The sequence below is a fragment of the Saccopteryx leptura genome, chromosome 2 (genome assembly GCF_036850995.1).
Source record: "Saccopteryx leptura isolate mSacLep1 chromosome 2, mSacLep1_pri_phased_curated, whole genome shotgun sequence".
NCBI classification, from domain to species: domain Eukaryota; kingdom Metazoa; phylum Chordata; class Mammalia; order Chiroptera; family Emballonuridae; genus Saccopteryx; species Saccopteryx leptura.
In genome coordinates, this window is record NC_089504.1 from 33,909,872 (window position 1) to 33,935,752 (window position 25,881).

The 25,881-nt window shown below is 49.6% G+C and overlaps 1 protein-coding gene across 1 annotated transcript in view; it reads left to right on the plus strand.

Moving 5' to 3' along the window:
- The window catches only part of ANKS6 (ankyrin repeat and sterile alpha motif domain containing 6), a 51,179-nt gene that overhangs the window by 15,246 nt on the left and 10,052 nt on the right, over positions 1-25,881 (plus strand). Inside the window, exons 5-12 of the mRNA XM_066367577.1 lie at positions 365-471; positions 3,659-3,807; positions 5,094-5,292; positions 6,412-6,461; positions 10,133-10,336; positions 11,447-11,540; positions 13,399-13,568; positions 20,252-20,435. Of these exons, the coding sequence (XP_066223674.1) occupies positions 365-471; positions 3,659-3,807; positions 5,094-5,292; positions 6,412-6,461; positions 10,133-10,336; positions 11,447-11,540; positions 13,399-13,568; positions 20,252-20,435 (1,157 nt within the window). The remainder of the gene's footprint in view (positions 1-364; positions 472-3,658; positions 3,808-5,093; positions 5,293-6,411; positions 6,462-10,132; positions 10,337-11,446; positions 11,541-13,398; positions 13,569-20,251; positions 20,436-25,881) is intronic.

The following is a 25,881-nucleotide window of genomic DNA, read 5'->3' on the forward strand; positions in this document are numbered from 1 at the left end:
ATTTGCTGAGCCTCAGACTTCCACCTCACACGCGGGGGCCTGTGGGAGGCTTCCACCGCGCAGGGGCCTGGTCTCCGTGGGGGGAGTAGGGCCTACGTGTCCTCTCGGTGGCCAGGTGGTTTTGGGGCGGAGCCGCTGCGGGTCATTTTGTTCACTGAAGGATCACTTAGGCTCTGATTTACATCATGTTCGTGTCTGACCTGCCCAAGGGGCTGGGAGGGAGGCCCGTGGGCCGGCGTGCAGTCTCCGTGCCCATCTGTCAAAGTCGGGGCGCCGTAGTGAGGACCGTGTGTTGTTGCTCAGGAGCCAGAGCCATGCATTTGTTTTCAGTGGGACTAACTCTGGCTTTTTCTGTCCTCCCCAGGAATAAGGAAATTGTCAAATATCTGCTAAACCAAGGAGCTGATGTCACTCTTCGAGCCAAAAATGGGTACACGGCCTTTGACCTGGTGATGCTGCTGAGCGATCCTGGTGGGTTGTTTCAGGAGAAGGGCTGTAAACGTGCCTCGCCTTTCTCGGCTGGCAGTCCAGATAAGCCCCTGTGAAGTTTTTTTTTTTTTTTAATTTAGAAAATTAAATTTAACAGGGTGACATTGATCTACTAGGGTACATAGATTTCAGATGAACATCTCCACATTATTTGAACAGTCGATTATGTTGTATACCCATCACCCAAAGTCAGATCATTTTCTATCACCTTATATTTGTCCCTCTTTACTCCCTCTCCAAACCCCCAACCTTCCCCCCCGTAACCACTGCATTCTTTCTTATCTATGTCCATGAGTCTCAGTTTTGTATCCCACCTATGTGTGAAATCATACAGTTTTTAGCTTTTTCTGATTTACTTATTTTACTCAGTATAATGTTCTCAAGGTCCATCCATGTTGTTGTAAATGTCACTGTCATAATTTCTTATGTCTGAGTAGTATTCCATAGTGTGTATGTCCCACACCTTCTTTATCCAATCCTCTATCGAGGAGCACTTTGGTTGTTTCCATGTCTTGGACACTGTGAACAATGCTGCAATGAACATGGGGGTGTATGTGTCTTTATGTACCAATGTTTTCGAGTTTTGGGGGTATATACCCAGTAGAGGGATTGCTGGGTCATATGGTAGTTCTATTTTCAGTTTTTTGAGGAACCACCATACTTTCTTCCATAATGGTTGTACTACTTTACATTCCCACCAACAGTGAATGAGGGTTCCTTTTTCTCCACAGCCTCTCCAACACTTGTTATTACCTGTCTTGTTGATAACAGCCAATCTAACAGGTGTGAGGTGGTATCTCGTAGCCAGTGATTTGAGCATTTCTCGAATAGCTAGTGAAGATGAGCATTTTTTCATATATCTGTTGGCCATTTGTATTTCTTCTTGGAAGAAGTGTCTGTTTTTGATTGGATTGCTTGTTTTTTGCTGAGCTTTGTGAGTTCTTTATATAGTTTGGATATTAACCCCTTATTGAAGCTATTGTTTGAAATATCATCTCCCATTTAGTTGGCTATTTGTTTTGTTGTCAGTTTCTTTTGCTGTGTAGAAGCTTTTTAGTTTGATATAGTCCTATTTATTTATTTTTGCCTTCACTTCCCTTGCCTTTGGGGTCAAATTTGTAAATTTTTCTCTACAGCCAAGGTCATGAGTTTAGTACCTATGTTTCCTTCTATGTAATTTATTGTTTAAAATCTTTTACTATATTTAGGTATTTGATTCATTTTGAATTAATTTTTGTGCAGAGGGACAAAGTATAGTCGTTTCATTTTTTTGCATGTGGTTTTCCAATTTTCCAAGCACCATTTATTGAAGAGGCACCAGGTTTGTATGGAACTATAAAAAACTCCAAATAGTCAAAGCAATCCTGAGAAAAAGGAATGAAGTCAGAGTTATTACAATACCTGACTTCAAATTATACTATAGAGCCACGATAATCAAAATAGCATGGTATTGGCAGAAAAATAGACACTCAGACCAATGGAGCAGAATTGAGAGCTCAGAAATAAAACCACATATATATGGACAAATCATCTTCAACAAAGGAGCCAAAACCCCCCTGTGTTTTAAGCCCTTGCTCATTCAAGGGGGAAGCCACTGTCAAGCCCCAAGAGCTCACCACATGGCTTTAGGCAGGTTACTCCCTTCCCAGCAAGGGCTGGCTGGAACCAGCTGGTCCCTGAGGCCTCTCCCCGCACCAGCCTCTGAGAGTCTCAAGGAGGGAAGGCCAGTGAGGGGTGTGTCTACCTTAGCAGTCCACACAAGTCCTAGAATGGTATGTGTGCCTCGCAGCCAGAAATCCTGAGTGACGCAGGAGGAAGCAGAAAGGCCCTCTGACAAGCAGAATCGGACGGAGCAAGGGCTGCTCAGTGACTCTGTGTAGGTGGAGGCTGTCTGGTCAAGGGCACTGTGCTGGAGGTCACCCTCACCAGCCCCACCTTTCCTGGTTTACAGCTGGCACCGCTGTTCCCCGTGGCCCCTCCCCAAGTGTGACAGGCCTTCCTTTGTGACCTGGGCCTTCCAGTTAGCCAGCTCCAAGGGCAGGGTGTCTCAGTTTATAATCCACCTGAGTTTCTGCCCAGAGAGCGGGAGGCAGAGAGGCTCCCCTGACCCACAGGCTTTGAGTCCTGGGCCAGACCCCAAGCTGCTGGCCGTGGGGAGAGGACAGTCCCAAGTGGGCTTGCTCCTGCTGCTGCTCTTGGCTACAGGGGCGGCAAGCGGAACATCCTTCCTCATCACCAGCACTGCCACCACCATCCCCATTCTTCCCCACGCATCATACACGTGCTCGGTCCCATTTCGTCCTCCTGGAGTGGGAGGGAGGACACCACCTTGTGGAGGGCAAGTGACTGAGACCGGCGAAGTGACCCCTGGAAAGGCGGGGCCCTCTGCCCAAGTCCACTCATCTCGCTCACCGGAACCGGAACCGGTCACTCGGAACCAGTCTCTGCATCCCGAGGCCGCGTGGTGCAGGCTTCTACGTCACCTCTCTCACTCCCACCCACTTCCCCCTCCCTTTCCGGATAAAGCAGTCTTTCCCTAGCGAATTTTATTTTTCCGCGGTGGGATTTTTAAATGAAGTTTTTGCCTGAAATTTTCAAAGAAACGCATGTTTATTATTGAGTACTTGGAGAGAGAGAAAAAAAGAAACAGTCGAGAGAAGTACTATTAGTAGTTTGTAGTAGTTTCTTCTTGTTCGTTAATTTTTTAAAGAAAATATTGAGTTGATAATAACTAATAATACTTAACATTTCTTGCGTATATACTTATTGTATGTCAAGAATTTCCTCAAATCCTTCTGACTTTTTTATGTGGGGGAGCACTGCAGTCACCCCTTTGACACAGGCACAGAGAGGTTTCTTAATTTACCTGTGCTTACACAGCCAGAGAGGGCCAGAGGCAGGATTTGGACCTCTGCCATCTGGCTGCAGAGCCTGTGTTTTAAACACAGGACACCTCGCCTTCCTCTGGGAAGGGAGCTTCTGTTTTTCCTTTCTGGTTAAGTGGGCTCTGGGCTGCTGGCCTTTTTGTCATCTTGGCACCTCGATCCTGGAATAACACAAACTCTGGAGCTACGGCGCCGAGTTCTGCGGCTGACGGGTTGTCATGGGCCCAGTCTCCATAGCCCGCCAGACTTATTTGCAGGTAAAACACTACCTTTTGTGCCCGTAGACACGGAACTTGTTCGACTGCTGGCATCTGTCTGCATGCAGGTGAATAAAGACAAAGGCCGGCCCAGCCACCCGCCACCCCCGCCCTGCTCGAAGGTCCGACAGCCCTGGAGTGTCCCGGTACTGCCCGATGACAAAGGCGGGCTGAAGGTTTGCCTCTTCCTGTTTTAAAGGGCTTCAGAGAGCCAGGTCCGTGGGGTGGGGAATGCCTGCTACTTCCTGTTAGCCCCAGGCTGGGATAGGCTGGGGGGGGGGGGGCTGGCAGGGGTGGAGAGTGCGATGGGGATGACAGTGGGGCTGGGGGCTGGGGTGATCCTAACCACTTAGTGGCATCAGTGGCTGCTTTGCAAGAACGTGGGTCCACGTTGCCAGATCCCCCCCTTTTTTTTCCGGAAGAAACTAGAAATCCAGACTTTAATGAGGAAACTCAATTTATAAGTGTAGAGAATTTTTGAAATTTCTACAGGATGTAGTACTGAGCTGGTCAAACTGCGTACACTGCTCCCACCCAGGCCATCTGCCCGCGGCCTCTGTTTAGTGTGGAGAACGTTTGCTGACTGCGCCGTTTGGGGATCTCACTGTGGTCCACGGGCCCCATCAGCTGTTTCCTGGAATCTGACACTGTGCTCCAGTTGTTTATTTCTAACTGCAAGCCTCGTCTTTTTCTTTGAATTTCTCATCCTCCCCATCTGCTCTACTTGTTTGCAATCAAACTTGTTTCCCCCCATCCTGTCTGAAGTTCTAGCACTTGCTCAGATCCGCAGACTCAGCATTCCTTTCGTGCTGGCGGCTCACGCAGGGCCGTGGATCCTTCCTCACGGTGCTGCTTGCATAGGTCTCTTTGCCCTGTCCTCACTGCCGTCTCCACGAGTCCAGTCCTCACAGCCTTCCTTTGGGCTGTGCCGCTAACCTCTGAGCTGTCACAGGGTTATGAGGACACCCTGAGAGGTGGCACCTGTCTTCTTTCTAGGTGGGGAGGCATCAGCTTCAGTAGCAGATGGCCAGGCCTTGGTATGGACACCCTGACACCTCTCCCGTTGTAATTGGGGATGGTGGGGGTGGGGAGAGGTTACGCAGTGATAGATGTTGAGGTGCGTGGTGTTGCTTCTGTGTCCTGCTCTCTGTTCTTTACTCGCCGTCAGACTCTGAGCAAGGAGCACCCCTGTCTGGGCCTCTGGTTCTCCGTCTGTGCAGTGAGGTGACTGATTAGATGGCAGTGAGGGTTCACTGCCACCTCCAGCCTCTTGGAAGTCGCTCCTGAGGTCAGGGTCGGGGAGGATTTAGAGAAGCAGGGTTTACTGGGAAAGGACGCGGTCTGTGGTCAGTTGGTAGTCCTGCTATAGGCTGGGGGGGTGGGGAGCAGGTGTGAAGTGCGGTCACTGTGCCTGGGCTGGGTGTTCTGGGTTCCTGACCTCTGCTCTGCAATCCCTTGGCAGTCCTGGTGGAGCCGAATGTCCAACCGGTTTCGGAAGCTCAAACTGATGCAGACTCTGCCCCGCGGGCTCTCCAGCAACCAGCCGCTGCCTTTCTGTGACGAGCCGGAGCCCGCACTGGACTCCACGATGCGGGCGGCACCCCAGGACAAGACGGGCCGCTCCGCGCTCCCTGATGCAGCCCCCACAGGGAAAGACAATGGTAAGAAGAAGCTTCAGGTGTGGAAGAATTTTCTAGAATGGTCAGACCCAAATCCTCTGCCCTGTGTCCTACCGCCTAGGCTGATGTCAAAGGTGAGGTGATGCTGGAATGGGACAGTGGAGCAGAGTGACTGGTCTGGCAAAGAAGAGACTTAGGCAGGGACACATGTGCCAACGTGCTTGAGTGGGGAGCTAGTGGCAAGAGTCCTGGGTTCCTGTCCCACACACCCTGCCGAGGGACCTGAGACCTATCTGATGCGATGGATCTCTACACTGAAAGTGGTTTGTTTGTTTTTTTTTTGTATTTTTCTGAAGCTAGAAACGGGGAGAGACAGTCAGACAGACTCCCGCATGCGCCCAACCGGGATCCACCCGGCACGCCCACCAGGGGGCGACGCTCTGCCCCTCCGGGGCGTCACTCTGTTGTGACCAGAGCCACTCTAGCGCTTGGGGCAGAGGCCAAGGAGCCATCCCCAGCGCCCGGGCCATCTTTGCTCCAATGGAGCCTCGCTGCGGGAGGGGAAGAGAGAGACAGAGAGGAAGGAGAGGGGGAGGGGTGGAGAAGCAGATGGGCGCTTCTCCTGTGTGCCCTGGCCGGGAATCGAACCCGGGACTTCTGCACGCCGGGCCGACGCTCTACCACTGAGCCAACCGGCCAGGGCCACTGAAAGTGTTTTGAAATAGAACCAGTTACCTGGGGAGGAGGAAGGGTAGTGAGCTCCCCCATACTGGAGGTATTCAACAGATTGAACGACTTTGCTAGGTGCTGAAGGAGACGCTCATCCTGATGGGGAACTTGGTTAGATCACATCCCTCTAACCAGACCCCCCCACCCAGACTAGCTCCCGTGGCACCACTGTCTGAGACGGACTATTGAGTTGGGTACACCGCCGTCTGGCCCAGCACGGCAGTGGTTTATGAGAAAGCTGAGAACACGCTCTGAGATTCATTTCTAATGCTTTCCTTCTATTCAGATATTGAATACCAATTATTATTAAATATTTAATCTCCCAGGAGAGTTGGTTTACCGGGATGAAGGCCAATGTGGTCACTCATCCTCATGCCACGAACTCGTTGATATGTGGGGGGTCATTTCAGGAAACTTCCATTTGTCTCTCAGGTCCCGGGAGCACGCGAGGAGAAAAGGAAGATGTGTTGTTGACAACCATGGTGAGTGTGGGGCTTTTCTAAAGGCATTTCAGGTCTCTACCAATCATTAGAGATTGATTTACAAGGGGGATGTGGGCGTTTTTTGTGGTGGTCACAGATGGGCTTGCTTTCAGGATGTGTAACAATGGGTACAGGTCTGGCACCGAGGAGCCGGGACAGGTGCCAGCCTGAAGCTGTGGGTAAGGCTGTGCTGGTGCTTAGTGGCCAGATGTCAGCCCTGAGCGTGTTCTCGGGGGCAGTCCTGAGGACAGGACACTGCTGGGGTCAGAGTGGACATTGGGTTATGGAGGGCTGGGCAGAGAGGACTCCCAGGAGATTTTCCAGTCTGAGAGAGGCCTCCATTCCTACTTCTAGGAATATTTCAGGATTAGGTTCAGCTGTAAGTACTAGAAAGTCTCCAAATAACAGTGGTCAAAATAAGATAACAGCTTATTGCTCTCGAGGAGGTGCAGTTCAGGACTGGTACACTGTTCCACGGTGTGGGATATAGGTTCCTTCTATCTGTGGATCTTCTCGGCGTGGCTTCTGTTACCAAGGTCACTTCTTAATCCAAGGCGGCTTCCAGAGCTCTGCGCAGTACTATCTTATTCCAGCCGGCAGGAAGGAAGAGGCAGACATGGGTACATGCCAGGGGTCTTTCAGGAATTTTCCTGGAAACTCACACATCACTTCTGTTTACATCTGATTGGCCAGAATTTAGTCACATGACCACCTCACACTGCACAGGAGGTTGGAAAGTGAGGTCTTTTGTTCCAGGTGCTTGTGTGCCCAGCTAAGTCTCAGGGGTGTCTGCTAAGGAGGATGTAGAAGATGGATGCCGGGGCCGGCTCGCAGTCTCTGACTTAAGGATGCTGTCTCTCGTGGCTGAGGTTTTTAAGTGAGAGCATCCACCAGAAGATCTTAGCACAGCCCCTGGCCGCAGTGAACTGTTACCTCCTGTGTGGCCTTGGACACGTTACGTCGCCTCTCTGGGTTTCCTGTTCCTCTGCTCTGAAATGAGCGCCTCCTGGTTGCAGTGGGGCTCTTGTCCATATAGCTCTGAGGCCCTGATCCGGAGGCCGGCCAGGAGGGGGCACTGTTGGAGAGGAGACGGGATTGGAGGCGCTTCCCGAGAGGGCGTGAGCTGCCTCCAGACCTGCCCAGCAGGGACAGGCTCTGACCTCGATCTGCCTGCTCCCGCCCACCACGCAATAAGTGTAAACTGGTGTCTCTGCACACTGACAGTGGGCACTTCTACTACCTGACATTCGGTAATATTAAATAGCAATAATAACTTTCAATGTGATGACAGAAAGGTTGTTACTAGAATTTTGGAAGAGGCAGTAAAATATAAAGAAGAAAAATGAAATCTCCCTTGGTCACGTGTATAATCATGATTGACATTTTGTGGTTCATATTGTTTGAGCATTTCCCAGTCATTTGTAGCCTCTGTGAATGTGATGCAGTGCTGTATGTGTATGATGATAGCAGATACTTAACACAGCACTTACTCAGTACCCGCCGCTGCTCACCGCACTTTCCATACATTCACTCATCTCCATACATTCACTCATGTCACCTCTGCGACAACCGTGCAGAGGACACACTGTTAACTTTCCCAGGTTGTGCTGAGTCTGATGTATCAACAGTTTTTTATGACCATCTATTTTATGTCACTGAACACTGTCTGTCTACATAGCATCTAGTGTCTGTGTGACACAACATTCCGTCATGGGCATGTGCCTGAGTCTGACCTTCGGACTGTGGGGTTTTTCTAGTTTGTTTTTTTTTTTCATTTTTCCGAAGTTGGAAACGGGGAGGCAGTCAGACAGACTCCCGCATGCGCCCAACCAGGATCCACCCGGCATGCCCACCAGGGGGCGATGCTCTGCCCCTCTGGGGCGTCGCTCTGTTGCATCCAGAGCCATTTTAGCGCCTGAGGCAGAGGCCACAGAGCCATCCTCAGCGCCTGGGCCATCTTTGCTCCAGTGGAGCCTTGGCTGCGGGAGGGGAAGAGAGACAGAGGAAGGAGAGGGGGAGGGGTGGAGAAGCAGATGGGCGCTTCTCCTGTGTGCCCTGGCCTGTGCCCTGGCCAAGAATCAAACCCGGGACTCCTGCACACTAGGCCGACGCTCTACCACTAAGCCAACCGGCCAGGGCCTGGTTTCTAGTTTTTTTGTTGTTTTAACAGCTCTGATGAATATCCTTATGCCTCAGTTTCCCCCACTAGCCTGATTAGCTCCTCAGGGTAACTGTCTACAAATGGAATTCCTGGGTCAAAGGGTATGAATGTCATTGTCTTCCAGAAAGTGTGCAACAGTTTAGACTCACCGGAAGGAGTGAAAATGTCCATCTGTAGTGCATTTGCAGCTGTGCATGTCCTTAGTCATCTTCCAGTACAATTCCTCACTTTCTGGATGACATTGCTGAGGTCCAGAGGGGGCAGCACGTGTTCACAGACTCAGAAAAGCTCAGAGCAGCCAGGGTGGGGACCCAGGATGCCCATCCCTCTGCCTTGGAGCTCTGCTGTCCCGCCTCCTCATGTCCTGTAGAGGGCAGCAGTGTGCCCGCCTGCCCCTTGGCAGATGGAAGCTGGCCACGGAGCCCTGCTGAGGGGGCGTTTGCAGCCATCCTTGCAGAGATGCCCGGCTCGGAGGCAGGTTTAGCTGTGGGATGCCCTTCCCTGCAAAGCACCATCTGGCACGAAGTTCACTGCCTTTTCTTAATTAAAGTTAGTGTGGACTGTGTGAATGCTTTTCTTTGACAGTCCACCAGTCCTCATCGTTTGGATTTCATACTGACCCCAAATCACATGTTCAAAATTTAGAATTCAGTTACAGTTAAAAATGCCAGCAGTGGGAGGTGTGGCTGGAGAGTGGGATGGCTGAGGTAGGGTGGGGGAGGGAGTGTCTGCTGGGCTCCCGGGAGCAGGCCGGTGCCTCCCAGTGCCCTCCACCCGCCCCTTCCTCCTGAGATCCCAGCTGTGCGCACGCCAGTCTCCTCGCAGTTCTGCACATGCGTCCTGCTTCTCTCCAGGCCCTCCCACAGCCTGATGCTCCATCTGCAGTGTCCTTTCCCCGTCCTCCCTGGGCCAGCTTGCATTGGCCTGTGGGCTCAGCTCAGGTGCCCTCCCCCCAAGTTGCCCTCTCTGCCAGCAGCCAGGAGGGCCTTCTGTGTGCTTTTCCAGCTCCCTGGGCCCTCACAGCACACACGCCCAGCATCACTGGACTTTTCCAGCTCCCTGGGCCCCTCACAGCACACACGCCCAGCATCACTGGACTTTTCCAGCTCCCTGAGCCCTCACAGCACACACGCCCAGCATCACTGGACTTTTCCAGCTCCCTGGGCCCCTCACAGCCCACACGCCCAGCATCACTGGACTTTTCCAGCTCCCTGGGCCCTCACAGCACACACGTCCAGCATCACTGACTTCTCCTCGGCGTCCATCCCTCGGCCCCTGTTCTAATCTTGCTGCTGAGGATGGATCCAGGAGAAGCCAGGAGCTGGAGCAGAGCAGGCGTGGGTATTGCTCAGTTGCGGGGAGGAGAGCTGAGGACACCATGTGGGTTTCTGGCTGGGGTGGAGGGGTAGATGGTGCCGTCCTCTGAGGAGCAGAAAAAAATCTGGAGTCTTCCTCTCAGAGCTGGGAGCCCTCCGGGGCCTTTGTCTAACTCACAGCCTGTCTTTTCCAGCTTCGAAATGGAGCCCCCTTCACCAGACTCCCGAGTGACAAGCTGAAGGCAGTCATCCCCCCTTTCTTACCCCCTTCCAGCTTTGAGCTGTGGAGCTCGGACCGGTCCCGGACATGTCACAACGGGAAGGCAGACCCCACGAAGACTGTGCGGGCCCAGAGAGCCAGCAGGGGCCACCCCGTGGGAATCGGGAGCACAGATACCGTAAGTGCCTAGCCAGCACGCTTTGGTGCGTCGCTCACTGCTCACTGGAACCGTGGTGTGTTGTAGGCAGAAGGTCCTCAGACCCACCAGTCCAGAAGGTTAAAGCTGTTTATTTTATTTGTTTAACTCAATGATACCTTTGTCTAATGAAATCCTGTAAGGAACTTACTATGTACAGGGAATACGGTGTCAGAGTGAAGGGAAGGGAAGCAGGGCCCCCTCTTCTCTGTCCTCTCTCTGGAACCCAGGAGCTCCAAGGAACACAGATTGGAGATCTGAGCTAGTTCAGTCTTCCCTTTAGTGCATGAGGACTGGGGCACCCAGAGAGGGGAAGTAATTTGGTGAAGATCACCCAGGTGGAGTAAGCCTGCAACCATCAGATTCTTGGCTTTTAATCAAGCTCCACACTACATTATTGCTCAGGTCCATGACCAAGAGCAAACACTAGGAGGCTGGTGTTTTCTTGCATTGGGAAGAAGTGTCTCTTCTGTCCCCTGGACCACAGTGGTTTCCGTCCTTGTGGCTCTTGGTGTCTCTGTAACGTACTGTCACTTGAGGTGGGAGGTGGTCTCTGTATAGGAAGACGGTCTACACCATGGATACAGTAAAGGCACAGACCCAGACCAGGGATTTCAGGCCTGACTTGCCGCTCAGGGATCAAGAAGCTCAGGGCCCCCATCTCTGATGTAAAATGGGGTTGACTCCTGTGCATGCTGCTGCCTGCCTGCCTCCCTGGGCCACTGTAATATCAAATCTCTCCAGGGAGACCAAATGCCGGTCCCTGGAGATGCTCAGAATGGGAAGGGTGGGTTTGCATTTGGTCCATGATATGGGAGGAGTTGAGTGATTCTGAAAGCAGAGTAGCGAGTGGGAATTGATGTCACAGGGGCTCAGCCTGAGCTAGTGGTCAGGTTGTCAGCAGCTAGAAGTAAACCCCCATCCCTTAGGGGACTCCTAGCAGGCTGAGCACCGGTCAGCAGAGATGCGCAGGGCGGATGCAGGCATCAGCTGCGGTGGACCAGCCTCGGTCCGGGCCCCGCTGCTATGATTCTGGGTGTGCAGAGGAGGGAACAGCAAACCCTGACCATAACACCTGCCTTGTTCCCGCAGACTCCTGTCAGGCCCGTGAAATTCCCATCTCTCTCCAGAAGCCCAGCCTCTCCTGCTAATTCTGGAAACTTCAACCACTCGCCTCATTCCTCAGGTGGCTCCAGTGGGGTAGGGGGCGTGAGCAGGCATGTGGGAGGGGGCTGCATAACCGTTCAGACTGGTGCCCAGTCCGGGGGAGGTGGGAACCCCCCTTGGGGCTGTGGGTGTGAACCTCCCCCTGGGCTTAACTCTGCAGACTGTCCTAGAATCAGCTGCCCACACCTTGTCTTCTTGATGTGGCCAAGGAATTTTTTTTTTTTTTTTTTTAGTGAATTCACAATTCTGAGTTTCTTCTCTGCATTTTCTTGGGGTCAGGAGTGGAGACAGTAGATATAAAGTCTATAATGCTTTATTTTCTTGGAAAACTTTACAAGAAATTAGGAGAAATACATAGTGTTTTCAGAATGTTTAAAATCCTTGAAGGTAAAATCTTAGCTTCTCATCTTGCCTTTTCATAGAACAGATGAGGAAACTGAAGCTCAGAGTGGGCAAGAGATTTACCCAGGGACGTACAGCAAGTCAGTGGTAGTTAGGACTCTGGCCGGAGTTCCCCACGGTTGTTCTGCCTTGCAGCATACTTTCTTGTCCTCTCCCAGGACATTCAGGATTAACCAAAGCCGGTTTTGCAGGAAGGGCACCCTGCTTTATGCCATTACATAAGGAATGCATGTGTCTTGTAGAAAAGATTTAAGACCAGATGAACCAAAGGATAACAATAATAGGTGTAATCTCATCCACTAGAGAGCTTCATTAATGCTTTGGTATATGTCTTTGCAAAGTTCTTTTATGCATATTGCATTTCTGAAAGCAGAACAATTTATAGAGCACTTAGTATGTGTCAGGCATAGTATCAAACCCTTTAAATGGTTAACCTCCTTCAGTCCCTCGACAACCTGTAAGGGTATATGCATTTTACAGATGAGGGAATCAGGGCTCAGGAAAGTTAAATAACTCAGCCAAGGTCACACAGTTGTGAAGAGGCAGAGCCCTGGCCTGAGCCCAGCAGGCTGACTTGAGTATAGACTGCTCTGCAACCTTTTCCCTCTTTGCACACATTGCACACCTTTTTATGTCCATACACCTGTATCTACGGCATCTTTTTAACAACCAGAGAGCAGTCCAGTCATATGGGCATTAGCTTTTATATAACCAGTTCCCTCCTGTTGAACACTGAGGCCGTTCTAGATTTTTGCTCTTGTAGATAATAATCACACTAAGTTATGCCTTTATACTTCCATATCTGCGTACTCGGTCAGTGGTTTGCTTAATATAAGTTCCCTGGAACCGGGTTGGTGGGGTCTGTGGGTTTGCCTACTTTCAAGGCTTTTGATACATTTTTGCCTTCCAGAATGGCTGTGTTCATACACATAAAACGCTGACCGCAGTGCTCGGCACCTAGTAAATGCCCTGTAAATGTTAGCCATCAGTGTTCTCCCTCTGGCACCCTCCCTAGCCCTGGGTACTATAGCTCTTCTTTTTTCTTTCATAATAACTCAAGGTTGCTAGTAGATTTGGGGAAGCTGGGAGAGGGAATGTGGCACTCGGGGCTCAATTGGAGAAGCTGACCTCTCCGACTCAGGGATTCAGGGCGGGCGGGCGGGTAGGCGCCTGCCTGCTGGAGGCCGGCCGAGCGGGCTGTGCTGCTGGGCAAAGCGAGGACAAGCCGACCTTGCCAGCACGGCGTCTTTCCCCACCTCTTACCGGGATGCCTTCCTCCTATGATGGCCGCTGCCGCCCAGCCACCCTCGGTTCTCAGGCAGAGTCCTCTCGGGGTCAGCGCTGGCCCAGCATCACCTGGGGAGGGGTCCTGGGGACTGTGGTGCTGGCTCATCCGAGCCAGCATGGGAAGCCCATCACACCTGTGCTGCAGTCCTCTGGCCCCGGGGCAGTCATTCTCGTTCCTCTCTCCGCAGGTGGCAGTGTAGACAGTGTCCTGTCCCAGATCGCTGCCCAGAGGAAAAAGAGAGCTGGCCTATCTGAGCAGAAGCCCCACCATCGGTCAAGTCCCGTTGGACCAGCACTCGGGTCCAGCCCATCTGAGCACCTGGCCTCCCCTGTTGCTGGTGGTGGTCCTGGTGGCAAGGTGCTTGTTCTGTTTCTGTCTCTTTCTGCTACACTCATAGATTCTGTCCTAACACGGCCCACATGCCGGGGAACGTGGGCGGGGCCACAGTCCTGGGAAAGGGCTATAGACAGACCCTTCCCAGCAGCCGCTCCTGGGTTTTCTGAGAAGGGCTGGATCGTGCGGGCGGTCGCCAAGATCACACCCTGTGCCCTTGGTCCTCTGCACACACGGTCACCTCCTGCCCGATCTCCAGGGCACCGGCAGGTGCCGCATGCAGCCTCACATTGCACACATTTGTTCACTGTTGAGAACAAGATGTCCAGAGTGTGGGTTCAGGAACAGACTGCCAGGGTTCACGTCTCAGCCCCACACCTGAGCACTTAGGATGGGGCCTGGCCCCTGGTAAGCCTGCGTGAGCGTCAGCTGTGTGGACATGGTTAGCGCTGCCGTATTCATTCATTGTACTCGTCTTTGGAGCTTGTGTTCTGTTCCTGGGCCTGCCAGCAGTGAGGATCTGGCAGAGAACTGGGGTTTCGTGACCACTCTCGGGGTACCACTACACAGAAAAGCAATCTCACCTCGGTGTGGCAGGGGCTGTTGTGGAGAAAGGAGGATGCCCTCCCAGGGTTCATAGGGTCAGTGACATCTAAATGGGGCCTGAAGGTTGAGGAGCCAGATGGAAGGAGCAGCGAGTAAGAGTGTTTGGGGCGAGGGATAGCATTTGCCGCACTCCAGAGGCCAGAGCGTGGCAGAGGGGAGGAGCTGAAGGACGGTGGGTGGGCAGGACAGAGCCACGGCCTCACCTCCCTGGTTTGAGAGTGTTCCTTTAGTCATGCAGCCCGAGGGCCGTCACCCCACTGTTTGTATCTGTGGAGTTGGCTGTGGACGAGAAACCCTAAGTGCCTCTCTGGAATGGAAAGTCTTTTAGTGTCTTCATAGTGCCCTCTCCACCTCCCGCGCCCCTCCTCCTGGGCTGATAATAGAGGGAGCCCCCAGAGTGTGAGTTCTTGATTGTGAGTGTGAACTGGCTCCTCCCCCAGGTGACCCTCTCTGTGTGTCCCTCCCCTCAGCGATGCAGTGAAGTCCATGTCCTCCTAGGAGGAACCCAGATCCAGGCACAACCCCAGTCTTCATCATGTTTTCTAGATCTTAAGCTCTTTCCCCGAGAAAAGTTAGATCACCTGGGACCCTCGCCCTTGGACCTTCGCCCAGAAGCGCCTCCAGAGATTGATGTTTGAATGGGTGAATGAGAAGTGGTCTTTTCTTTATTTTCTGTCCAGCCGCGGTTACACAACTTTTTGTTATTCAAAGTCCCTTTTGCAATTAGACCTACATAATTAGGTTCTCTTTACAATGTAGCTCCAGTAAAAGTTTCTCTCTCCCTGCGCATTAGCATATTTTTCATTATGTTGAAAATTACTTGTGTAATAGAATCTATGTAATTACGTTCCTCTTAGAATTTGGCTCTAGGAAAGAAATGTCTTGACTGATAGTTGGATACATTTTCTTTCCTCAAATAGTAAGAATTATGGAATTATTTCTCTTTTTGCCTTTGCTGCTGGGAAACTCAGAGCTACTCATCAAAGTAAGTTTCCTAGTCTGGGCTTTGATATAGTTGTCCTCTGTCGCCTAAAATTTTCTGTTTCCATTTTGATGATCTTACTACATGTGTTAGATATTATTAGCTTCCTTTAATTAGTGTTGGAAATAGGTAGACATCTAAGTTATAGATTATATTAACTATTATCTCACTTGAATGCATCTGTTATATATAATGTATATGTAAGTATATTCTGATGAAAGAAAATTTTGTCAAAAGATGCATTCAGGAAGCAGTAAACGGGAATGATTCAGTTCAGTGATGGCCTGATATTCTTAACCTAATAATATGCTGTAACCTTCAGGTTTCTGGGCTCCACCCAGCATGACTGAATGAAACTCCCGAGATGGTCTGGGACTATTTTTCTCCCGGAGAGTGTTACAGCCAGCCCAGCTCAGGGCTCTTAGAAACCACTACCCTAAATCAAAGGACAACAGGAATGGGCTTTCTGTCAATGGCTCCAGCAGCAAAATGGAGACATGAAGTGCTTTTCAAAGACTCCCTGAGGAAGAATTAGAAATTAGTATTCAAAATATGAGCCTCCTGAATCTGGTTTTTGTACTTTGCTTAAAACAAGTTTGGCTATTCTAGTGGAACATTCACAGGGCAGGGCTTCTAGCATGTTTGTGAATCAGCATGAAGTGAGCCTTAGGAGGCACAGAATGGAGGGGGCAGAGCATTTTTCCACACTTCCAAGATATCTGAAAGCCTACAGGCCTCCTGGGTATGTCAGCCCTCTGTTCCCACCCTAAAGCTTGGTGGTTTAAAATGAAAAGCATTTCTTTAGCTCATGAATCTGTGGGTCAACAATGTAGTCTGGACTATCTAGGCAGTTCTTCTGGTCTGAGGGGATCACTTGCGTGCCTGGACTGAGGGGATGACCAGGATCATTGGACCATGAGTGTCCACAAGCTTGGGCATGTCCTCATGGCAGTGGGTGAAGCCACGAGTTGAAAACCTATCTAGTTGTTTAAGCCAAGCAGCACACCCAGTGCAGGAGAGCACGCAGAGTTACGTAGCAGAGGCTATGAACCCAGGGGGCGTGGAAATGAGGCCATTGGCACAGTCTTCCACATTGAGGACAGCACACCCAGTGCAGGAGAGCACGCAGAGTTACGTAGCAGAGGCTATGAACCCAGGGGGCGTGGAAATGAGGCCATTGGCACAGTCTTCCACATTGAGGACATAGAAGATAGTTCAGATATTTCAGAGAACCCCAAATCTTTTTAAGATTTTTATTTATTCATTTTAGAGAGAGGAGAGAGAGAGAAAGGAAGGGGGAGGAGCAAGAAGCATCAGCTCACTGTAGTTGCTTCTCATACGTGCCTTGACCGAGCAAGCGTAGGGTCTCAAACCAGCAACCTCAACATTCCAGATTGATGCTTTATCCACTGCACCCCCACAGGTCAGGCCAGAGCACCCCAAGTCTTATTATGTACCTTCCCTCTTCCCAATAATGCTGCCACAGGTCCAGAGTATTTTGTGTGTTTGCTTTGGTTGTGGTAGATCTGTTTTATAGGAATAGACTAATTATCTCCTGCTTAATACAAACCTTTATTTTTGAATGTCTTGATAGAAAAAGATGAGAGAAGACTTTATTAGTAATATAGGCAGCTAATTAACACAGTCCTTTACAACCTAAGAAAGGGACTTCTTTTTCCATTCTGGGATGTAGTTAGTTAGAAAGGATTTAGCAGAAGTGCGCCCATTTCCAGGCATAAAATCCTAGTTTCTACTGTCACACCTTTAAGATGTTCAATTTTTGGCAAAAATGACAAGATGTAGCCCTGTCTAGGTAGTTCAGTGGATGGGAGTGTTGCCCCGCTACACCAAGGTTACTGTTATATACCTGGTCTGGGCACACGAAAAAGTCAACCAATGAATGCATGAGTGGGTGGAGCAACAAATCAATGTCGTGCTCCTCCTCTAAAACTCAATAAATAATAATAAATTTTTAAAAATTACTAGATAAATGAAAAGGCAAAAGAGCTACACACTCCCAAGAAACAAAGTAATCATCAGCAGACTTTTATTTATATATGATTCAGGTGTTGGAATTATCTGACAGGGAATCGAACCCTCAGCCTTGGCATATTGGGAGAAACTGTAACCACCTGAGCTACCCGACCAGAATTCTGACAGGGAATTGTTGAAAACTACCATTAATATATAAAAGGCTGTAATGGGAAATTTGAACAACATGCCAAATCATATGAGTATTTCAGCAGAGAGATGGAAACTGTAAGAAAGTCAGGTGAAAATGCTAGCATCAAAGATATTAAAAAGAGATGAGGAATGCCTTTGATGGGCTCCTCAGTCGACTTGATATACAGGCAAAGAGAGATCCAGTGAACTCAAATGCCAGTGGTGCAGCCACCTTGGAAAAGTTTGGCTGTTTCTTATAAAACTAAATATATACTTCACATATGAGGTGGCTCTCTCACTCCTAGGTATTTACTCAAGTGATTTTTTTAAAGGACTGTTTGTATAAAAATCTGTTGGTGAATGTTTATAGTAGTTTTTTTCATAATCACCCCAAAATGGAAATGTTATCAATATGTGAATGAATAAACTAATGGTGGGACATCCATGTGTGAAATACTCCTCAGCAGTGGAAAGGAACACAGTATTGATAACAGGCAATAACATGAATGGATTTTAAAAGGCATTTTGTTGAACCAGCTGCAAAAGTCTACATATTGTGCCATTTTAGTTACCATATATGACATTCTGGAAAAGATAAAACTATAGGGATGTAAACAGGTTATTTCCATGGGCTGGGATGTGGGAGGGATTGACTAGACAGGGACAGCACAGGAAATTTGGGGGATGATGAAAACCTGTTCTGTATGGTTCTTTGTTGGTGGGTACACAACTCTGTGCATTTGAGAAAACTCAACTGTATACAACAGAGATCTGTTTTATAGGAATATACTAATTATCTCCTGCTTAATCCAAAAAGAAGTGAATGTGGCCATGTATGTATATATGGGCTAGTATAATTCATGTAGTTTCATGTTCTGTCTACTGAGAGGACCTAGAAGCAGTGATGTTCCAGTAGCAGTGAACAATCTAGTACCCAGATTTTGGTCTCTAAATACCATTTTTTAATAAAAAGGACCAGGGCCCTGGATAAGTGGTTTATTCCATTAGCAGGTTAGTGAAAATACAGGATGAGCCTGAAGCATTTTGTGGTGTCAGAAAGTAAAGAAAATGTTTTTAGAATGAGAGAAAAAAAAGGTGGCCTTGTCAAAAGGACATAGGAGCCAACTTGAAAATCTCAGTGGCCAAAGCTTGAACATTTGAGTAACTGTAACTATAAATAATGACAGTATTGGATTACAGCCCAGAGAATAAATAAATAAATATACTTGAGCCCATACTGATATGAGTAAAGAACTGAATACATGGGTGAGAAGAAACAACTGTTCCGTACAGAAAAATTCCAAATAATAAATGTGGAAAGAATAAGGGAAACAGCACATCACCGTTAGAACATCACATTAGTAATTGCTCCATATAAGATCCACCAAGAGCCTGACCAGGCGGTGGCGCAGTGAATAGAGAGTTGCACTGGGATGTGGAGGACCCAGGTTCAAAACCCTGAGGTCACTAGCTTGAGCACAGGCTCATCTGGTTTGAGCAAAGCTCAACAACTTGAGCCCCAGGTCGCTGGCTTGAGCAAGGGGTCACTCAGTCTGCTGTAGCCCCCCGGTGAAGGCACATATGAGAAAGCAATCAATGAATAACTAAGGTGCCGCAACAAAGAATTGATGCTTCTCGTCTCTCTCCTTTCCTGTCTATCCCTATCTGTCTGTCTCTCTGTCTCTGTCACAAAGAAAAAAAAATCCACCAAGAAAATGCTAAAATTAGTGGGTTAAATTTTAAGGAAAAACAAGATATTTAGCTCAAAACATCTTTCCCCAAATATTTTCTTATCATAAAGGGTGCCATAGTAACGTCACAACGGAGAAACCCAACCTTAACTAGGTGTTGGAGGTTAAGATCATGAGTGACAGAAGCTGATGCTTTGGGCCTCCTGGTCTGATGTGCTAGGAATGGCACATCACCTCTAATTAAGAGAAAACATAAGAAAAGCCCAAGGTGGGGGACAGTCTACAAATATTGGGCCAGGACTCTTCAAAAGTGTCGAGGTCATGAAAGACAAGGCAAAATTGAGGAGCTGTCTGTCACAGACAGAAGGAGACAAAGATGTGACAAGTCAGTGCCAAGTGGGGACTTGGACCGGACCCTGGGTCAGAGTAAGGGTGTCAGTGGAACAACCTGTGAAATCTGAGTTAAGTCTGTAGTCGAGCTGACAGTGAGTCCCAATGTTAATTTCTTGGTTTTGACCATTGTACTGGGGTTATGTGAGGTGTTAATATCAGGGGAAGCTGGCAGAGGGATACACAGGCACTCTCTGTTCTTTGTAAGTGTAAAAGTATTTCCAAATAAGTCTTTTTAAAACCGAATGAAGCCCTAGCCAGGTGGTACAGTGGATAGAGCGTCGTCCTAGTGCGCTGAGATGGGTTCGATCCCTGGTCAGGGCACATATGAGAAGCAACCAGTGAGTGCACAACTAAGTGAAACAATGAGCTAATGCTTCTTTCTCTCTGTCCCTTCCCCCTGTTCTCAAATCAATGGCAAAAAAACAAAAACAAAAAAACCCCTAAATCTCACACACACACACAAACAGAGGGAGACAATATGCCCTTGGTGAAAGGGTGGAAGCAACTGGTTTGGGTGAAGGAACACCAGGAGCAGAAAGGGACTTTCTCTATATACCAGCCACACTTCCATCTGAGAGCTGGGTTAACTGAGAGGAAGGGGACTTTGCCAAGGACACAACGCTGGGTGGGGGGCAGGACTAGTCCCGGCATTTTCTGGCTTCATGGGTCCCCTTTTCCACCCCAACCCCTGCTCAGCTCCGGGGGAGGACTCTCCTGTAACTCTTCTGATAATGCTGTTTCTTCTTTGCATGTGTTTTGGTTTCGTTTTTTTAAATAAATTTCCTAGTCCTGGTTAGATGCCCTGTTGTGGGTATCTGTTTTAATCATCTCTCCAGTCCAGGTGATGGCCATGTGTTTGTTCTTTCGTTTAGAAACTGGAGACGAGCAAAAGGCCTCCATCTGGAACTTCCACTACCTCCAAAAGCACCTCGCCCACCCTCACACCCTCCCCTTCTCCTAAGGGCCACGCGGCCGAGTCCACGGTGTCTTCCTCCTCGTCCCACCCGCAGTCCAAGAGCAGCGGGGGCTCCAGCAGCGGCACCATCACCGATGAGGGTGAGTCCCCTGAGGTTCTGAAACCCGCCCTTTCTCAGCCCTGGTGGCCTGACAGGTGCCTCTAATTGCTGTGATTGCTGTGGCCATCCTAGGTCAGGTGTACTCATCACAAACAAACAGCAGTATCTGCCCTCCCCCTCCCCCTCCCCTGAGTCTGCCTTGTACATTTGTCTTCACTGTGCTTAGGGCATGGTAAGCTCCCTCAAGTCGGTTTTGAATGTAGGTGAGTTTTGTTTATATACCCAAACACACACCTGGGGAAATGTTTCTCCAACAGCAGCTAGGAACAATTCCCTGAACCTTGTACAATTCTGAATTCTTTCCATTGCAAGTGATGGAATCTCCACTCAAACTGGTTTAGGCAAAAGCAAGAACAAAACCACCTGATAATTTGTGTGTTCCTATAATGGGCGTGTCTAGGGTGTGCTTCAGGCCTGTCTGCATCCGGGTGCTTTGGGAGGACATCTCAGGCAGGCTCTCTCTGAGTGGCAGCAAGGATGGCCCCTAGCAGCTTTAGACTTGCTTCTTCTTCCTACTAACTCAGCAACCCCAGCAGAAAGAGTGCTGATTTCTCTCAATAGGCCCAGCAAAATCACAGGGGTAAAAAGGTCACTGGCCTGTCTTGGCTACATTTCTAACAGGCTGGGTCACTTGGCCATCCTCGGCTATCTCTGTGCCCATGAGGGTGGAATGTGCTGATTGGCCGGACCCAGGTCATGTGTCTGCCTTTGGAGCCAGGGTTGGGCTCTGTCCTGCCGGCACAGTGTGGGTTGGAAGGGAGAGAGAAGTGGCTCCTCACAGGGAAATGGAAGTGCTGTGTCGAGGAGGAGGAGGAGGAGGAGGAGGAGGGGCAGGGATGCTAGGCGAGCAAAAGCCGTAGGTGTCCACCACAGCCAGAGAGCGTGGGAACCTGCGAGTGTGAATCCAGGCCTTTCCTGTGGGGATGACGAGGAAAGGAAGGTGGAGTGGCTGGCAGGGCAGGAGAGGGGACCCTGCAGGGAGGCCTCGGGGAGGTAAAGGGAGGTAAAGAGAAGGTCATCTTTTAAAACTGCCCTCTGGTGGCTCCTAGGCACGTGGATGGGGGACAGGGAGCGGAGCTTCCGTGAGAGATGGGCCCAGACAGGTGCAAGTCAAGGAGCGTAAAACAAAGAAAGGGGGAGACTCTCCTTGTGCATCTGGGCCTCGCCAGCGCGCTTGCAGGGGCCTCACGGCGCTGCGCCGGGTCGGCCCAGCGAGGAGAAGATGAACCAACTGCACGGGCTCTGGTCCGTCCTGAGTTGAAAGATGCGTGCTGCCCTTGGCACCCTCTTTAGATAGAAAAGCTCCAGAGATTCTCTAGCAACCCCTTTCCTCTCAGTGTTTTCTGTGTAGACTTTTAAGTTCTCCACTCATGAATTCTCCCAACTCAGGGCCTTTCAGGAGTGAAACCCATAGGGCTCGGTTAGGTATCTGTACCCCCACGTCTTTCCAAAAGAGAATTGAGGCCGTGGACATCTGTCTGCATTGTCTGTGTCCACTCTTTCCTTCTCATCCATTTAAAAGGTTTGCAGAGCCCTGGTTGGGATGTAAAAAGAGGAGTCTGGCAGCGAATTCTTTTTAGATTAATCTCTCTTGCTTAGAAAACTCAGTTTCTCCTTCCAGTGTTTATAGGTCCTGAGGCAGTGAGACCCTTGTCCTGCAGGCATTAGATTATTGTGGAACAGAGGCTGTAATCCATCCCAAACAGATAGTTATTATATTTTTGTGGGAAATCTGTGGCCCCAGTCAAGAGCGTTCTTGCCAGTCTTTGCCCTGCCCATTTCATCCACCTGCATCCTCCCCCTCTCCCCCTTCCCCTCTCCTTCTCCCCCTCTGTCCCTCTCCCCTCCTCTCCCTCTCCCTCTCTCCTTCTCCCCCTCTCCCCCTCTTCCCCTCTCTCCTTTTCTTTCTGTCCCTCTCCCCTCCTCTCCCTCTCTCCCTCTCCCCTTCTTCCCCTCTCTCCTTCTCCCCCTCTGTCCCTCTCTCCTCCTCTCCCCCTCTCCCTCTCCCCTTCTTCCCCTCTCCTTCTCCCCCTCTGTCCCTCTCCCCTCCTCTCCCCCTCTCCCTCTCTCCTTCTCCCCCTCTCCCCCTCTTCCCCTCTCTCCTTTTCTCTTTCTGTCCCTCTCTCCTCCTCTCCCTCTCCCTTTTTCCCTCTCCCCATCTCTCCCCCTCCCCCTCCTCCCTCTCCTCCCCCTCCTCCCTCTCCTCCCTCTCCTCCCTCTCTCTCTCCCCCCCTCCTCCCTGGACTCCTACTGGAAGCAGTGAGGCCTAAATGAGGTCACCTTCTCAGCTTCACGTTCGCCCCATGAAGGCTTCTGGGGCAGGCACTAAGTACCATCACCTGTGCCAGGTGGTAGGATAGCTCACAGTCAGACTGGGGAGGCAGAGGCCTTCAACAGAATCACACGAAGTGATTGTGACACAAGTTGTGATCAGCAAAGGACAGGGTGTCATGGCCGACTTCCCAGGAGCGGGCGTTTGGGCCAGGCCACGGGGGCCGAGGAGATGTGAGGCAGCGGCAGGCTGAGCTGAGTGTTAAATTTACAGGAAATGTATGAGCTGGTGATTACACACAGCTATGGAAAGTCAAATTACAACAACAACATATATATAAAAGAAGACAAAAGAGGAAAAACAAAAACCAAATTAAATTTATATGCTTAATTATATTAACTATAAAATATGTAGTATATAAGACAAAATTCTTTGCTTTTTAAATGTATTTTGTTAATATCTATACTCTTGAGATTATTTACTTCTCTTTTAGCTATGGGGGGAATGCTATATAACGATGCATTTGTTACTCCTGTGCCTCTTCCCAGGAACATGCCATTGGTAGGTTGCAATCGGCTGTGAGGCGGGTATTTTACACCGTGGAAATGAGCAAACACCACCAGTCAGGGCTTGATTTATTGTTTTATAGGCCATCTAGACCAGTGGTAGTCAACCTTTTTATACCTACAGCCCACTTTTGTATCTCTGTTAGTAGTAAAATTTTCTAACCGACCACCAGTTCCACAGTAATGGTGATTTATAAAGTAGGGAAGTAACTTTACTTTATAAAATTTATAAAGCAGAGTTACAGCAAGTTAAGTATATAATAATAATTACTTACCAAGTACTTTAAGTTATATTTTTGCTAAGTTTGGCAGAATAAATCTTTATAAACAACTTACTATAGTTAAATCTATCTTTTTATTTATACTTTGGTTACTCCGCTACCGCCCACCATGAAAGCTGGAGCGCCCACTAGTGGGCGGTAGCGGAGCAGGTTGACTACCACTGCTCCAGACAAAATCTAGAAAATGGTGGAGACAATGTGAATTATGCAGGTTAAACTTAAAAGTGGCATGTTTGATGCTGTTATCTTGTGAATTGCACAAAAAAAATGGAGACAGTATTCTTCCAGAGTTTGAAAACTTATCTAATTCAGCAGAGTTGCTCACATGAAGTTCCAGCATACGTCCGCATTGTTTCATTTGGTCCCACACGATCACATAAAAGGAGCAGTCAGCCAGCCTTCAGGTTGGAGCTACACTCCTTAGCTCTAGGGACACGAGCCGGGCAAACACCGATGAAAGGAAGCAGAGAGGTGCCCAGAATGCAATGAAAATGTTTGCTACATGGAATTTGTAATAAAGAGTATTACATTATTTATTATATGCAAATTGTGCATTGCATGTTTTTATATCAGTGCAATCTTCAGTAAGCTTATGTACCTACATACATGAATACACTTCCCCCTGAGAGCCAGCTGGTATCCATTAATCAGTGCACCCATGAAACTACAGTGGATTGTGTCTGGGTTGGGACTCAGTCATCTCCTACATCCCAGCTCAGCAGCAACTCTTCTGTGAAGGCCTCCCAGACCCTTCGGCTGGGTCATCTGTCCTCTCTGACCCCACAGCCCCTTGTTTGTGCCCTTCACTCACCACCCATGGGAGAAGTGACAGAGTGGGATGTGTAGTCCAGGCCTGGTAGCTAGGCCGCAGGTTTGAATCCCTGCTGTGCTGTGCTGTGGACTAGCAATATGACCCTCACAGGATAGGACACCCAGCCTTTCTGTGTCTCACTTTCTCATCTGCGAATGGGGACGGTAATAGAGTCTACCTCACGGGGTTGCCGTCAAGAGCAAATGGGTCATCCATGTACAGGGTGCCTGATGGGGAGCAGTGTGCATCAATTGTCACCTCTTTGTTGTATCATCTCCCCAGTCACACTGAACTCCTTCACAGCAGGAACCTTTCCATGCCGGCATTCCCAGCATAGAGTAGGCGCATTGGTAGCCACTGTTGAATGTGTGAATAAAAGAACGAACTCAGGCTTTCTGATCTCTAGTCTAGTCTTCTGTGAACTGCTCCCACTGCCCCAGGACCTTTGCACTTAACTGTTCCCTCTGCCTGTTCTTTTCCCCTTGATATCTGTACATCTTGGTCCTTCATTAGTGCTCAAGTGACACCTTGTAAAAGAAGCCTTCCTGACCACCCTGTCAACCAGCACCCTCCCCTCCCCCACAGCTCCCCCATGCTGCTCTTTTCTTTCTCTATCAGACTGCGTAGTGTCTACCTGGGTCCCTATTGAGTTCTCAGTGCCCAGTCCAGTGAATACTTGTTGAATGTGAGAATACATATTTCTTCAAGACCCCAGATGCTGGTCTTGTTTTCTTTTTTTACTCTCCCTACTCTGTTATTTTGAAACCCAAAGTATTCTGTTTTCCTCTGGCCCCTGCCCCTCTGGCTCTGCCGCTCCTCTGAGATGTGGCCCTCCTTCTGGAAGCCCGCAGCCTGCGCATACTTGAGCCAAACCCTGACTCAAGTGCACCTTCCTGTTCTCTTAAGTTATTTCTCTGACTAGCTGAGGACTTGCTGGCATTAGCATTGACTGCAGGGGCAGAGACCTGCAGTCAAGAAGTCATGATTAGGCCCTGGCTGGTTGGCTCAGTGGTAGAGCATCAGCCTGGCGTGCAGGAGTCCCTGGTTCGATTCCCGGCCAGGGCACACAGGAGAAGCGCCCATCTGCTTCTCCACCCCTCCCCCTCTCCTTCCTCTCTATCTCTCTCTTCCCCTCCCGCAGCCAAGGCTCTATTGGAGCAAAGTTGGCCCAGGCACTGAGAATGGCTCTCTATGGCCTCTGCCTCAGGTGCTAGAATGGCTCTGGTTGCAACAGAGCAACGGCCCATATGGGCAGAGCATCGCCCCCTGGTGGGCATGTCGGGTGGATCCCAGTGGGGCGCATGTGGGAGTCTGACTGCCTCCTCATTTCCAACTTCAGAAAAATACAACAACAAAAAAAGTCATGATTAAAAACCGTTCTTGGACAGAAGACTGAGTTTTAGTCCCAGCAGCCAGAACTTCAAGAACTTGATGGTCGCCTAGCCATGAACATCCCTGTCCTTTCTCTTCGCAGCCCGCTCTGGGACTTTGGTCAA